Source organism: Momordica charantia (assembly GCF_013281855.1).
Source record: "Momordica charantia cultivar OHB3-1 chromosome 2 unlocalized genomic scaffold, Mcharantia_2.0 BLBB01000002.1, whole genome shotgun sequence".
NCBI classification, from domain to species: Eukaryota; Viridiplantae; Streptophyta; class Magnoliopsida; order Cucurbitales; family Cucurbitaceae; genus Momordica; species Momordica charantia.
The window spans coordinates 15,019,826-15,036,017 of NW_028275160.1; the positions used below are offsets into that span (position 1 = coordinate 15,019,826).

The 16,192-nt window shown below is 37.2% G+C and overlaps 1 protein-coding gene and 1 pseudogene across 1 annotated transcript; both read right to left on the reverse strand.

Annotated features, from left to right (window-relative positions):
• Positions 1–9,665: 9,665 nt before the first annotated feature.
• Positions 9,666–10,737, reverse strand: LOC148212884 (exopolygalacturonase pseudogene; annotated as a pseudogene).
• A 1,206-nt stretch (positions 10,738–11,943) lies between these two features.
• LOC148212885 (exopolygalacturonase-like) lies at positions 11,944–13,703 on the reverse strand. Its single transcript, XM_088121023.1, has 3 exons — positions 13,177–13,703; positions 12,564–13,082; positions 11,944–12,480 (listed from the first exon to the last, which is right to left on the reverse strand). Exons 1-3 carry the CDS (start codon positions 13,642–13,644, stop codon positions 12,220–12,222), a joined length of 1,248 nt encoding a protein of 415 aa, XP_087977149.1. The 5' UTR covers positions 13,645–13,703; the 3' UTR covers positions 11,944–12,219.
• Positions 13,704–16,192: the final 2,489 nt, after the last annotated feature.

The window sequence follows — 16,192 nt, forward strand, 5'->3', positions numbered from 1 at the left end:
CAACATCTAACCCCAATGGTGTTAAACCCTCTACATCATGACCTATATGCCCGTAGGAGGGGTGTGGCTGTCGGGAAGAAGAGGGGTTCGATGATGAGGAAGGAAAAGAAGGTATAAAATATGTGGGTCTCTGGAATGGGGGAATACAAGCTGCGGACATAGGAATCGAGGACACGTTTTGGCCTACATAATATGAGAAAGAAGGCATGTACGTTTCATTCCCATGTACCTGCTTTGGCACATTAGATATATATATATAAGCAATTCAGATACATCCTCACCAGTAAAAAAAAATGCAAGTCATTGTCATCAGTTATTTCCATCACACAAACTTTAGTTTTAAAATGATACATGCGTGTAATTATAATATCAAATTGTACGGGGTTAATGTTTTTCAATCTATACACGTGACCTAGAAATTCTCTGTACGTGATTGTACTATCCACTGTCAATCCCTTCATACCACCGCCGACATAATCTTTTTCACTATCATTCCATTCTCCACTGAATGTTATGAAAACATGAGGCATCCTGCAAATAGATAAACTAAGTGAGATAGGAAAATCGATCATTCAAAAATAAATATTAAAAATTAAGAAAATAAAAAAATAAATGTCTCGGATAAATCTTAGATCAGTCTTGGTCCGAAACATGTCCCGGACAAATCTCGAAGCAAGACTGGTCCACAACATGTCCCAGACTAAATATGCTTCGAGATTAGTCCACGACATGTCTCGAACCAAGATAGGTCCGAGATATATCCGAGACAGTCCCGATACGTGTTGCACCTGGATTGTTTACATTCAATCCCAGACCAGGTATAAATCCAGGATTGAAGTAATTACAACAATCTGATTTTTTTTTTCTTGTCAACAACCAAATCTAGTAGATGAACCCATTAATGGGAAAATATTTCAATAAAGTTCAACAATTATAGAGTACAAAAGTTTGTGTAAAGGTAACATACCTAGCTTTCACAAGTGAAATTGTGGGGACAATGATTTTGGATAGTGTGGGGACAAAGAAAGATCAAACACGTTGATGCTTGGAGCGGATTTTGAAAACGTGATCTGTGAGTTTTACATAATCTAAAATATTAACAAGTTCAAACATATGTAAAATATGGGTTTAGAGTTTGGTGAAATGGTTAGGTGGAAATCATAAATGCACATTTATTAACAATGAGGGTAAATTGGTCTTTTCCCATGAATAAAATATTTAAGGGATCATAAATAAGGGGTGGAGGGGTCACAAATTAGGTTTTTTGAAAATGGGGTCATTTATCCAGTTTCAGTTATTGAAGGGGTCACAAATTCAAATTTCCCTACATCATCGTAGTTCAATAAGTATTTAACTGTCACGTAAGCATTCTGTTAGGTCAATTAATGGTCAAATGAGGTCAAGGACCGTTTAGAACTATTTTTCAAACCTCGAGGACTAAAAATGTACATTTTGAAACTTGAGGGACCAAACAGACACCTACTTCAAACCTCAGGGACCAAAAGTGTATTTTTCCCTATTATTAATTATAACTCCCCTGCATTTTACCATTATGGAGTTTGTTTGTTGTTGGGTTCCTTGCAAAAAAATAAAATAAAAAAAATTCTCAATTCCCCCGGAGTTTCCAATCTTTGCTCCCACGAGCAAGATTTTTGTTCTCAGAGGATTGCAGGAAAACCGGTGGTGCTGAAATAGATTGGTGTTCGTTGGTGACTCATTGAAGAACAGTTCTTCAAAAGAGAGTTTTTTATTTTTCCCCTGTATTTCATTTTTATGTTGTGAGTTTTGTTCCAAAAAATTCTAGAATAAAAATCTCTGTTTCCGCTGCGAGATTTACGCATTTCACTTTGACGTAGCTCGCCTGTCGAGTCTAGTTTTGTCTTCCAATAACAAAAGGTTTCTTCATATAACGTAAAATTAATTTCTCAAAAAAATTTGTAAACAATAATTAATATTAAAACTAATGTCTTCTACTTTGAAAAAAGTAATTATATTTTTTTATTCAAATTTTTAATGTTTTTTTATACTGTAAAATAAAACTACAGATTTCATGTGCATCACATATTTCTTACTAGTATAATAAAATGGAAACATGTATTAGTAAGTGAAAAAACATAAGAAACAAGTAAATTTATTATGCTTAGGTTACCTTCATTCTCCTATCAATTTTCCATCCATCTTAGACGGCCAAATGGCGAGCAGAAAGAAATTCAGAATAAAAAATCGATCAAAAAGAGAAAAAAATTGGTGGTTATATGTTTCACTGAGAAGATGAGAAATAAATTAAAAATAAGATGATGGCAAATGAAGCAAAGATTTGGTAATTTTTGAATAATAAAGATGGAGAAGGAAGCTAACATCAAAGGCGCGATGGTCCTAATATACATATACAGAGCCTTGTTCATACAATCCAAATAATACATAATTTGTTTATGCAGGAATTTGCACAACGGTTCTTCACGAATCGAGCTCGAACCCGTTCTCCGGTTCCGACCTTAACACTAGAGTGGACCTACACAAGACGGTATGCACTCCGACGTTCAAGTCAATATAGATCGGACTCCTTACTTAGTTCGAGGTGAGATTCGATACCTGAGCGTAAAATGAAGTCCTCTATTTATAGGTGATGGATCTGACAGCACACACGACCGGCGGTTACGTGTCTTTTCTCATATCGAACCTGTCGGGTTCCGAGCAGGTCGGACCCCAATCAGGTCGAACCTTGGTGCCCATACTTAGTCTTTTATAGCGGGCGAACCCGGTCTCTTCGGCGGGGCCGAGGTGGACTTAAGCAATCCTTTTTCTTATTTAGTTTCTTCAAACACTAATAAGGGTCCTCCACGTGTCTTGGGTATGTCTACCCCCAAACATTGGCCCCCTCTCTATCAGGTTCGATCTCGACCTGACAGAGAAGTTCATTCGAATCTATTTTGGACACGTGGCGACTTTTTATTTGCAGAGGGAATATGACCGTTGCAGAAGACGTTTCGAACTGCCAGGTTGTCGGAGCACTCAAGTGTTTCGCCGTTGCGTATCTCGAGAAGATCCCAACCGCTCGGTTATTACACGTGTACGGCGTAGAGGTTTTTCCGATCAGCTATAAATAGTCCCGAAACTTTAGGTCAAACCTTACGTTTCCTGAATTTCTGGAGTTCGATCTGAAACCAGCTCGAACCCTTTCTGTAGGTCAGTCACTTTTCCATGCTCTTATTCTTCTTTCGAACATGGTAGTTTTCTTGTCTTCCCCCTCCAGTAGTGATAGCCTGGGTAGTGTAGGTCGGACAATAAGTAGTTCGCCCCCCAAACCAAATGACTCTGGGGAGGTCTTAGCTCGTAGGTTAGAGTCCGAGCTGGAAGAAATAGAGAACTTAGGTTCTCAGATGACGGAGAGGATAGCGATACCTCCACCTCGGGCCAGGGTCTGGAGTACCCTTCTAGGATGCCCGAGCACTATCTTGGACCCCTTCGTAGGGGGTCTAAAATTCCGAATGACATCCTCCTTAGGATTCCGGAGGAAGGAGAAAGAGCTGACAATCCTCCAGAGGGATGGGTCACTATTTATTTGAAGATGTTTGAGTACGGCCTCAGACTTCCCCTTCATCCATTTGCTCAGGAGTTCTTAAACCGAACTGGACTGGCTTCTGCTCAAGTGCTTGCTCACACTCTACCGTCCATTCGAACAGTCTTTTCTTCCTAAGAACCTTAAAGAAAGGAAGGCATTTGTCCGTTGATCTTGACACGAACCTATTCAAGGCTGCAATCCTGCCATTGAGGCACTGAAGGTGCTTTAGAGTCTTGGGCGCCTTCATCTCGAGCACGGCCTTTATCTTCTCTGGGTTAGCCTCAATCCCACAGTTATTTACCATAAAACCAAGGAACTTTCCCGAGGAGACTCCAAAGGCACACTTGGTCGGATTGAGCTTCATTTTATACTTGCGTAGCACTCCAAAGGCTTCGGTCAGATCGGAAAGATGCGACTTTGATTGCTTGCTCTTGACAAGCATGTCGTCCACATACACTTCCATATTCCGACCGATCTGCTTGGCGAACATTTTGTTCACCATCCTTTGGTAGGTCGCACCTGCATTCTTTAGGCTAAAAGGCATCACCTTGTAGCAGTACAGACCTTGGTCTGTTATGAACGCGGTATGATCTTGGTCTAGCAAGTGCATTTTGATTTGGTTGTATCCGAAGTAGGCATCCATGAAGGTGAGCAGCTCGTTCCCGACCGTTGCATCCACGAGCTGGTCGATCCTCAGAAGGGGGAAGCAATCTTTTGGGCATGCCTTATTTAAATTAGTGAAGTCCACGCACATCCTCCACTTCCCGTTGGATTTTTTAACTAATACAACGTTAAAGAGCCACTCAGGATACAGAATTTCTCGTATATATTAAGCTTTTAAGAGTTTGTTTACTTCCTCAACAATTACATCACTCCTCTCTTTATTTACATGTCTTCTTTTTTGCTTTACAGGTTGGAATGATGGGTCTATGTTGAGGCGATGCACCATAATCTTTGGGTCGATGCCAGGCATGTCCTCGTGAGACCATGCGAAGACGTCCGAGTTAGACCTGAGGAAGTTGATCAGTTCTTCCCTATCAGTGGCCCCCAGCTTGGTTCCTATGCTTACTTGCTTTTCAGGGCTGAGTAAAGGAACAAGCTCGAGCTCTTCTGTTGACGGGGAGAATTGCCTTTTACCTTCCTTTGGCAGGTCTGCTTCGGACTCTTGTAGCTTGCCACGATTGGTTGGCTCTTCCAGGGCGCATACCGCCGACCCTTTAAGCGCGGATGCATAACACTTCCGCGAGGTTTTTTGCTCACCTCGGACCATGCCCACTCCATTCAGGGTTGAGTACTTCAAGACTTGATGCAATGTGGAGGGGACAGCCCGAAATTAGTGGATAATGGGTCTCCCAAAAATGGCGTTGTAGGCCGATGTGCCGTCGATTACCACGAACTCGGCCATCTGCATTACTTGGGTAGCATCTTGCCCTATAGTTACCAGCAGGTCAATGCACCCTTCTGGGAAGACCGATTCTCCAGAGAATCCAACCAAGGGTGTTGGACTCTTCTTCAATTGTGACCTAGTCCATCACAATGCTAAATATGTTGGGAGGGACAAGATGTTGGCAGATGCGCCTCCATCGACCAATACTCTTCGGACCAGGACGTGATCAACGAGAGGGGTAATCACGAGCGCATCATTATGAGGCAAATGGACCCCCCCAGATCGGCATCGCCGAAAGTGATGGAGCAAGTAGGTTTCTGCTCCCTGATGACGCATACCTCGTGCCTGGCCTCGCGAGCTAACTCCTTCCTCTTGTTTTCGGTCTGGCCCCCGCTCGGACCTCCGAAAATAGTGTTGATGACCGTAGGTCGGTCATCCCGGCGAGGCAGTGTTCTTGAACGCTTCCTCTCCTCTTTCTTTTCAACCGAGTTAGACCTCAGTTTGCCCACGAACTTTTTGAAGTAGCCGTCTTGAATGACATCTTCAATCTGGCGCTTCAATTCCCAGCAACTAGTCGTATTGTGGCCGTGATCGCGATGAAAATGACAATACTTGTCTTTGTTACGTTTTTCCGGGTATCCTCGGAGCTTCTCAGGTCGCTTGAGGAGCTTTTCCATCCCGCTCTCCTCGATGTTCGTGAGTATCTCCGAGATGGGAATGGTGGTTGGAGTATACCGTACATAAGGTCGGCTCTGGCTGGGGCCGCTCTCCGACCTACGGTACTCTGTTCTGCTGGCGAAAGAGGACGATCCCTTATCTCTATACTTGGAATCGGCCTTCCTCTTCTCTTGGCTCAACTTCTTCTGGTCGATCTGCTTCTCAGGTCAGCCAGTTTTGGTTCGGAGGAGCTCTTGCCCATCAATGACCTTCTTCGCCTTCTGCAGGACTTCGGCGAAGGTGGCTGGAGCCTCCTCTCCAAGTTTTACTGTTAAGGTCTCATCGGCCAGGCCGGTGAGGAAGTAGCACATGGCCGAATCATCGGAGCAGTACGCGACCTTCAACTGCTCCTCCTGGAACCTCGTGACATACTCTTCCGGCTCCCGAGAGGCTTTTTTCTTCTTATCAGTGAGGTGCTTTCTAAGATCGTTGTCTCGCAAGCTGTAATCCACTCCTTCAACGTTGGGAATGGGCTCGCGGTCGCCAGGTTGGATGGATGGAGCTCCCTTTTCACCAGGTGCGCCGGGCCCCTAGAGGGAGATGCAGTTCGGTTAGCACGCGTTGCTTCGGCGTACATTTCTTCCATTGTGCGCAATCGATGGCGCATATCATCCAACTCGCGCTGGAGAGTAGACAAAGCTTCAGGGTCTGCTGCCTGGTTGGCCCTTTGGAAGGTCTTTCTCGAGGTCCTCCTTGGCCTCGGTTGGCCTTTGAGGGTTTCGGATGAGCAGGGGGTAACTCTTGGTTCGCATGGTGGGCAGATCTACGCGGCAGATGTCCCTCTTGCCCTGCTCGGACCTGGTCCTCGACTATTCTTGCGTCGAGGTCTCGCTGAGTGCCATTATCAGTGTTCATACCCCTCCGTTCTGTTGTATTAACAAAGTTTGCCAGATGCACCATTGTTGCGTATATTTTCTAAACCGGGATGACTTAGGATGTCCCTTCCCACAGACAGCGCCAAATGTTTATGCAGGAATTTGCCCAACGGTTCTTCACGAATCGAGCTCGAACCCGGTCTCCGGTTCTGACCTGAACACTATAGTGGACCTGCACAAGAGGGTAAGCACTCCGACGCTCAAGTCAGTATAGATCAGACTCCTTACTTAGTTCGAGGTAAGATTCGATACCTGAGCGTAAAATGAAGTCCTCTATTTATAGCTGATGGATCCGACAGCACACACGACCGGCGGTTACGTTTCTTTTCTCATATCGGACCTGTCGGGTTCCGAGCAGGTCGGACCCCAGTCAGGTCGAACCTTGGTGCCCATACTTAGTCTTTTGTAGCGGGCGAACCCGGTCTCCTCGGCGGGGCCAAAGTGGACCTAAGCAATCCTTTTTCTTATTTAGTTTCTTCAAACACTAATAAGGGTCCTCCACGTGTCTTGGGTATGTCAACCCCCAAAAATAATTATTAATAAGAAAAACACTAATATGATAATATACATAATCATCAAGACCTAGATAAGAAAATGATGTAAAAAGCAAAATCCATATGAGAGAATGGGAGAAAGAAAAACTAAAAATACAGAAGTTATTTGCTCGTTCAAGAGGTATCTAAAGAGGTAGAATACGAAGGGTCACACGAGTGTTACCTATATAAGAATTATAGAAATTATATAGAGTAGCAAATCTTTTAAAATTAAATAAATTAATGGGTGTGATCATATTGACGGTGGTCCGTTTAATCTTTTTATTTTTTTAAACATAATAGATAAATTTGAGAATTCATTTACTAATTCAATTTTCTAACTTCAAAATGTAAAATGCAAATATTAATTTTGATGTTAATGTGTGGGACGTATGTGTGCCATGGATCGACCCGAGCATTATTTTGCTTTGGCAACAAAAAATAGTTTTGTAGCAATCAGAAACAGATTTTCGAGAAATTTGACCATATTGAATCCAAATGAAACTTTAAGGAATAGTTTTGGTAACTGAATTTAGATAAAATCTCCAGAATTTTCTAGTTGTTGGGGGTTTTGAATTCTAGTTGAATAAAAAGAAAGAAAGTGTAGATAAAAAAAAGGAGCAAGAATGAGGGTAGGAGAGAAGAAGAACGAAGAGCTAGAGTGTGACCTAAATTGCTTATTACTTATGCGTGATAAGATCTGTTAGAAAAATTTAGGATAAAATACACTTTTAGTCAAATGGAAAGTTGACGTGACAATGGACAACGGAATTTGATGGGAGAGCTAATAAGGTAAAAAGAAAAAAAAAGAAAGGAATGTAGTGCTAAAAGAAAAAGAGGAGAAAAACATGAGAATTGGAGATTGATATTTTGATGGGAGAGCAGCAGTTATAAACAAAGCTAAGAAAAGTTGGAAATGGGAGACTTGAACAACAGAACATAATACTCACCTCCACAATTTGATGGGAGAGCAGCAGTTATTTTTGTTCATTTCTTTGACGTGGATGCCGTATTTAATAGGTTGCTGACATACAAACCTATTGTTTGGGGTGGTGGAGGAGAGGAGACCGAACATGATTAGTATGGATCTGTTCGAGAATAAAGTATTGCTCGGCCGGAGAGAGTTTTACCTTATCACGGGCCTAAAATGAGCAGGGAATCCTATTAGGAAAGATAGTCCTTATACGAGGCATAGAAGTTTGTATTTGATGATAACTGACTCTTAGTGACCTTAAGGACTAAAAATGTCCCTTTTGAACGTTTGAGATCAAATAGATATTTACAGCAGCTTCAGATGAAAGGAAAATAGGGGTATTAAGACAATGAATTTCCTGAGAATCGAAATAGAAAACTACTTCAACTAGTGAAAATGAAAGAGGAAAAAGAGAGAAATATGCTATATAAAAGGTACACAATAATGAATTGTTTTGTGGTCGATGTACTCTTTTTTCAGCTCAAACTTCAAGAACCAATAATGTATTTTGCGTTTTTTTTTTCATTTAGAATCGAAATTGCTTCAAAACTTTGAACTTACACAAATTTGTAATCCATACGAGAGTTCGTGGTTTCTTATCATCTGAGTGCCTATCCGTATTCTCAAATTTGAATCTCCTAGAAATGTCTTACTTATAATTCATCCCAAACAGCAACATCTTCACATATTTTGATGATGTTCCTTTTTTTCGTAATCATTCTCCTTATGATTTATACTTGATCCAAAATAACTTAAAGTACATTTTTCTTAGTTATTTTCGTCACATCAAAAGAGTACAAATATTATTCTGAGATCACTAGAAAAATGTACACATGTATGAATATTAGTTTCTTTGAAAATCAATCTTTTCTCACATAGTCCCAAATTAAGTGGGAGAATATGAGGGAATTTGAGCCATTGAAAGTTGATTCTATCTGTGTCACAACCATTACTTCCATGTTTTTGAGCCCAATTAGTCTATTGTTTCTAAGCCTATTGTTTAATTCTGAACTTGAAATCCCACAAAAACGAACACTTGTTGTTTACACAACAAGAAATTAGTGGCTACCTCACAAGACTTAGAATGTCAACCAGTTGGACTAGATTCATAATCTATAAGTCCTTTGATCGAGGATTTAGTCATCCAGTTGAAACATATATGACAAATAGAAAACTTTTTTCTTATCAAGCTTTTGTGACTCAATTGGACAGTATACAAATTACACAGGCTATTCAGGATGCCCTTAAAAGACCAAAAGTTAATAAAGGTCGTGGATGAAGAGAGAAAAAGAGCAGAGTGAAGAAGTGCAACGTAGTCTAAAAATAATATAAAATTATTAAAAATTACCAACTCATTTATAAGGACTATTTTGCCCTCTTTCATTTAGAATTGAAAACGCATCCAAACTTTTAACTCACAAAAAAATTTCTAATCCGTATGAGAGGCAGTGGTTTCACTCTCATGATATAGAAGTACATTATTGAAACATGTACATAATTCACGGCATGAAATGACATATACCTACGAAATTTTATAGGGAACAATTGATATTGCTATGTAAAAAAAATACAAATACAAATTGCTTCCTATTATATAAAATTTAAACAATTAAATCGATTATGAAGTTGATGGAGAATTAGCAGCAGCCGATTCAGCATATGCACCAGGGTTTTGCTTTCAAAAAATAGTAGGTTTCACATTTAGACATTAACACGTAATTGGTCCTTCCTGTTTCTATTGTAAGTAAGGTCAATATCGGCTACCTCTATACCTTCACATGGATGACCTTGACTATAAACAAGTTTGACTGGACCTGGAGTAGCAGAAGTGCCTTTGATATTTTTAATGGTAACTTTTGAGATCTCAATCTTTGGACTTGAAAAATACAAAAACGAACATTATAATATAAATAAACTTTAAAGTTAATTAATAATAAACTGAAAAACGTGAGAATGAAACACATACCTTTTTTCTCGCAGTGATTGTGTGGACAATATTGTTGGTCTATAAAGACAGGATAACTAACGTTAACCATTTAATATCTTCAAAATGCGTGTTAGTAACCCTACTAGGGCTCGGAGTACCAAGTCATGTTTTGATCCTAACACCGTGGAAGTATTATTTAATTTGCACTTTTTTACTATAACTCCTTCCACAATCTCTTCACCTTCGAACTTTCTCAAAATTCCTATGCTAATGTCATTTTCTGGTCCACAAGTGACATATGTTACCGTTATTTATTTGCTTGTGTCTCCTATAGACACAATCATCTCCAGTTCCAATGTTGGAGATGATGATGTTAATCCCAGTGGAACAAACTATGTGAATTCCATGAGTGTTTGGACTGTCCTCTGGTGCAGTAATTGTGAAATGGTCGAAGGTAACGATATTGCAACCCAAGACATTGACATGGAAATTCTTGTTGTTCAATGATGTTGTACCCTTCACTATTGAGCTATTAATGAAGTTGAACCTAAACCTCCGCTGAACAATAAAAACACGTTAAAATTAAAGATAAGATGATGCGAATGAAATAGAATATTATTGTAATTATTGAAGAAGGTAAGCTTACGATGGGAAGCATGGTACACTTTTTGTTTACGTGGCAATCATTCTATTTCCAACTTTCTTTTCCTTGTGCATCATAAACTCCACTGCCCGACAATGTTAAGTGATTAACATTTTCAATAGTAAGTCATCCATCTCCTTTTGTTAGAATGGGAGCCTTCAACGTTCCTTGGAGTTCAATCTCAACTGGACTCTTGCAAGGGTCTTTGATGTTAACTTCGCCTAAATTATACTCTCCCTTCAAACTTTTACCGGATGCGATTATTTGAGTTGATATGTCTCTTTGAGAAAAGTTGTATGTATGGCATATGGGTATTGCTCTCCATGTGAATAAAAGATCATAACATATGCAAGATTAAGACTAAATAAACATATAATAATCACTCTAGTGATGTGGCTTCAATTTCATTAATGGTCTTAATAGGAAACTAGAAGACATATTGTTTGTCTAGTCTTATACAAACTTATTATATGTGATACATATAATCACATGAATGATTATGATCAAATCATTGGTAACTTTTACAAATTGGACCCTATTAATAGCATTATCAAGATACGGCACCTAATTTCTTCCATAAACTGTAAGATTTATAGATTACTACTTGAACATAATTCTTTGTATGTCATCTATATATCATTCGAGATTACATGAATGACCTTCAATTTTCATAAAGTGAATAATTCAAATTATACATTAAAATAATGAAATTATTTCCTTGATATATTACGAGGCTCTAGAATATAAATCCTAACACAAATAACTTCTTAATGTTACACAATATTAAAATTAATTTATAAATTGATGATGTAATGTCATTTAATTTTATGAAATAAGCGTATCACTAACCTAAGAAAAAAAGAACCTACTCATTCCATATCGCTCAGCGCATAGTAAATTCGTTGACTTGAAATTATTGTTTGCTATAGAAAATTGACTAGTAAAGGAATTGGCATACCATGTGAGAATAGCTTCCCCTAAAAATAATTAAGAATGTGCTACCTCAAGTCAGAACAACGTTTCTTATCAACTTGAGCAGAATTCATAATCTAAATCTGACTGGTGAGAAAATATTACTTCTATGGATCCTTTTAGATGAAATTAATGAGTTAAGGTTGTACTAGTCCATTCGAAAAATAGATGACATATATAAAATTACTTCTCTCTTATCAAGCTTTTGTGACTCGGTTGGATAGTATTAGAACTACACAAATTATTCAAGATGCACTTAATTGATCTCATGTTAACGAAGGTCGTGGATGAAGAGAAGAAACGAGCGAAGGAAGAAGTGCCACAAAATCTAAAAGGAATATAAAATATGGTAAAAATTTTCCAACCCATATGAATGGAGTATTTTGTCCTTTTTCATTTAGAATTGTAATTGCTTCCAAACATTGAATTCAAAAAAAATTTCTAACCCCATGAGAGTTATGGTTTCACTCTCATGATACATGATATAGAAATACATTATTGAAACCATGCACATAATTCACGACATGAAATGAAATATACCTACAAAATTTTAGGAGGAAAAAATGATAATGCTACGTAAAAAAAGATACAAATTGCTTTCTATATATAAAAGTCTCACAATGAAATTGATTACGGAGTTGATGGAGAATTAGCAGCGGCCGGTTTAGCACATGCACGAGGGTTTTGCTTTCCAGAAATAGTAGGTTTCACATTTAGACATTCAGACATAATTGGTCCTTCCTTTCCATTATAAGTAAGATCAATATCAGCTACCTCTACACCTTCACATGGATGACTTTGGCTGCAAACAAGTTTGACTGCAACTGGAGTAGCAGAAGTGCCTTTGATATTTTTAATGGTAACTTTTGAGATCTTAATCTTTGATGGACTCTAGAGATACAAAAAAAAACATTATAATATAGATCAACTTTAAAGTTAATGATAAACTGAAAATGTGAGAATGAAACATGTACCGTTTTCTTGCAGTGATTGTGTGGACAATATTCTTGGTCTATATAGACAGGATTGCTAACGTTAACCATTTCAATATCTTCAAAATGCATGTCGGTGACACTACCAGTGCCAGGAGTACCAGGCCATGTTTTGATCCTAACACCGTTGGAAGTATTAATTAATTTGCACTTTTTTACTGTAACTCCTTCCACGTTCTCTTCACCTTCAAACTTTCCCAAACTTCCTATGCTAATGCCATGTCCTGGTCCACAAGTGACATTTGTGACTGTTATTTGTTTGCTTGTGTCTCCTATAGACACACAATCATCTCCAGTTCCTATGTTGGAGCTGATGATGTTAATCCCGGTGGAACGACCTATGTGAATTCCATCAGTGTTTGGACTGTCCTCTGGTGCAGTAATTGTGAAATGGTCGAAGGTAACATTATTGCAACCCATGACATTAACATGGAAGTTCTTGCTGTTCAATGAAGTTATGCCCTTTACTATTGAGTGGTTAACGAAGTTGAACCTAAAACTCTGGTGAACCATAAAAAAATGTTAAAATTACTCATAATAAGATGATGTGAAGGGAATATAATTGTATTGTAATTATTGAAGAAGGTAAGCTTACGATGGGAAGCATGGTACACTTTTTGTTTACGTGGCAATCATTCAATTTCCAACTTTCTTTCCCTTGGGCATCATAAACTCCACTGCCCGACAATGTTAAGTAATTAACATTTCCGATAGTAAGCCATCCATCTGTTTTTGTTACAATTGGAGCCTTTAACGTTCCTTGGAGTTCAATCTCAATTGGACTCTTGCAAGGGCCTTTGACGTTGACTTCACCTAAATTATACTCTCCTTTTGGAATCGATATTTTAGTTGCAGCGGTGGATCCACATGCTTGCGTCCATGCACTTGTGAAAGCTTGAGTAATATCACCCTTAGGCTTAGCACCCAACTTCGTGAGATCTAAAACACCGCCTCCGCCGCCGGCAGCAGCAGCACCACCAGTTTTAGCTTTACCTAGAAACGCCAATTGCAACAATAACACCAATTGTAATAGCACGAACTTCGATCTCGATCCCAATCCCATCCTTTTTCCTTTTCTTTTTAAATTTTTTTGGGGTTAGATTCTTTTTTAACTTTAAAATGGGTACCGATGTCCATTCATCCAAACCGTCTTTATATACAAGAAAAAACTCAATTCTTATTACCTAAATTTGTCCAATATGTTTTAGAGGTTATACCGTAAAACTTGCTTGTTTTCGGATCCTATTCTTAAGTTTTTCTCTCTACCTTCTAGAATGAATGGAATAACTACTTCTCCCTTAAATTTATGTGCCTATTAATGCTCACTAAACAACAAGTGGCCAATACAATTAATTTTGGTTGAAAATCACCATTGTAAACAAGTGGGAAAAAAAACTATTACTTTACTGGAAATTGATAAAAAGTGTGTATATTTATGTGCGGGTAAACATTTTTTTTTAAATAATTTCACGAGATGATAAATAATACCGAAACTACAATTTGCATCCCACGAGAATGTAAAATATTATATTCGCAAACATTGGTAAAGTTGATCAAAAAGAAAGGTTCAGAATATATTTTTGAATTAAATTTGTATTTTTAAATTAAAAATAAAAAGTATGATATCTTAAGTATTATCTAAAGCTCAATGTTAATATTGTCCAAATAAAAGATTTTGTCTTTAGACTTTTACCATTAAGATAACACCCTAAATCTTATAATTAATTTTTTAAATAAACTGAAAAACATTTTTTTTATATTCAAGCACCGAAATGGTCAGAATTATCGTGTCAATTCATAAATGTATTTAAATGATTCAGTTTGATGTGCTTTTATACTTTTTATTTTTAAAAATGATTTAATTGTTACATCTTTAACATCTTGAAATTCTAAAATCATAAATATTAAGAATTAAGAGTCCTTTTTCGAGAGGAATAAGTCAACACCAATTTAATTCAATTGTAATTCACACATGTCTCTAACCAAGAGGTCATAAGTTCGAATCTCCTACTCCATTTATTATACTAAAAAAATCTTAAGAATTAATTAATAAAAATAGGGGCGGTTCCAGATGATATGGGGTCTCATATGGGGTCTCAGGCAAAACTTTTGATAGGGAGGGCTTAATATGTAATATATTAAGATTTTTAAGCAAATCAATAATTGTTTATTAGTATACTTTATTCCAATGATCTTCTTCTTTATTAATTAATTCTCGAATATCTTTGTCAATTGTTTTATTTTCAAACAATCTAATTTGTAAATCAACCAAACTTTCATATTAAATACGTATTGGTTACTAGATTCATGACTTCTATACGTCAAACTAATATTAGTTGTTACCTTCTTCATCCCCTATTTGGACTAGATTTGATTTAGTACCAAATAACTTAAAAAAACAATCAACTTTACCACACTACTTTGAGTAAACTCTCAGATTTCTATCATATTTTTTGCAGCTATATAACTTTTTAGTATAATGAATATTATAAAAATGTCAATAATTTTTATCTTTCGGAAAAAATTAAATAACTTTCTCTACCGAGACATTTCTTGACTAGTAAATCAATTAAGAATCAATATTTTCTCATCTTCCTAGATCATGTAATATAATACATGATATTCTAAGTAAAACTTTAATGTATATTACAATCAGTTTTTCTACTATTCTTTTCTTCTTAGGCTTTTTATATCAATATTCATATTTCCATGTAGACATATTGATATTCTATGTAAATGTAAACAAATATGGCATGTTAAAGTATTGAACAATCGGTACGAAATAATTTAAAACAAAAAAAGAATTAAAAAAATTTGAACAAAAAACCTAGAATTTTGAAGCTGCTAGATTGATTTTAACAAATAATGTTGTGCCAGGTGACTGGAATCCTCTGATGTCAACTGAACAGGCTGAAAATCTCAAAGCATACGCCCACGAAAAAGATGAGGGTAGGATTCCTGAAGCGGATTTGAATCGGAGGTCTTGAACTCGAGTTTGTGAAAGACTCTTGCCGCCCCACGTTGTGAAGGGAATGAGCTAGCTGAAGCTTCAGATGATTCTGACTTGATAATCACACTTGGAGCTGTGAAACCACACCGAAATTCAAACATGAAAAGTTGAGACTTGAGAGAGTGAGTTAAAGTTAAAATTAGTCTAACCTATGCAACCTTTTATTAAGAGAAGTTGAAAGATTTTAGTTTTAAAAAAATAAATAAAACTTACAAGTAACATGGAATGTATCCCAACATAAACTTAAGTCTGAAAGTTATATTGATTGATATTTCCTAAAAATTTTAAAGGGGTCGTTAAGAAAAAAGATAATAAGTTGACAAATTTGAAATGGTATCCAATTAAAATTGGGAAAAAATTATTTCATTGACGAGAGAATTCTTATTTTCAAGAGAATTATATATATTATTAGTTTATATTTTTTAATATTTTAAGAAAAAATCTATGAAATGTATATGTTTTATATTTTGAATTTTATTGATAATTAAAAATCTAACATAAACATATAACAATATTATATTATATATACTATATATATTACATTTATACGAAGAATATGAGGTACTTCTATATTAAAAATCTACCAATTGGGAAGGAAAAG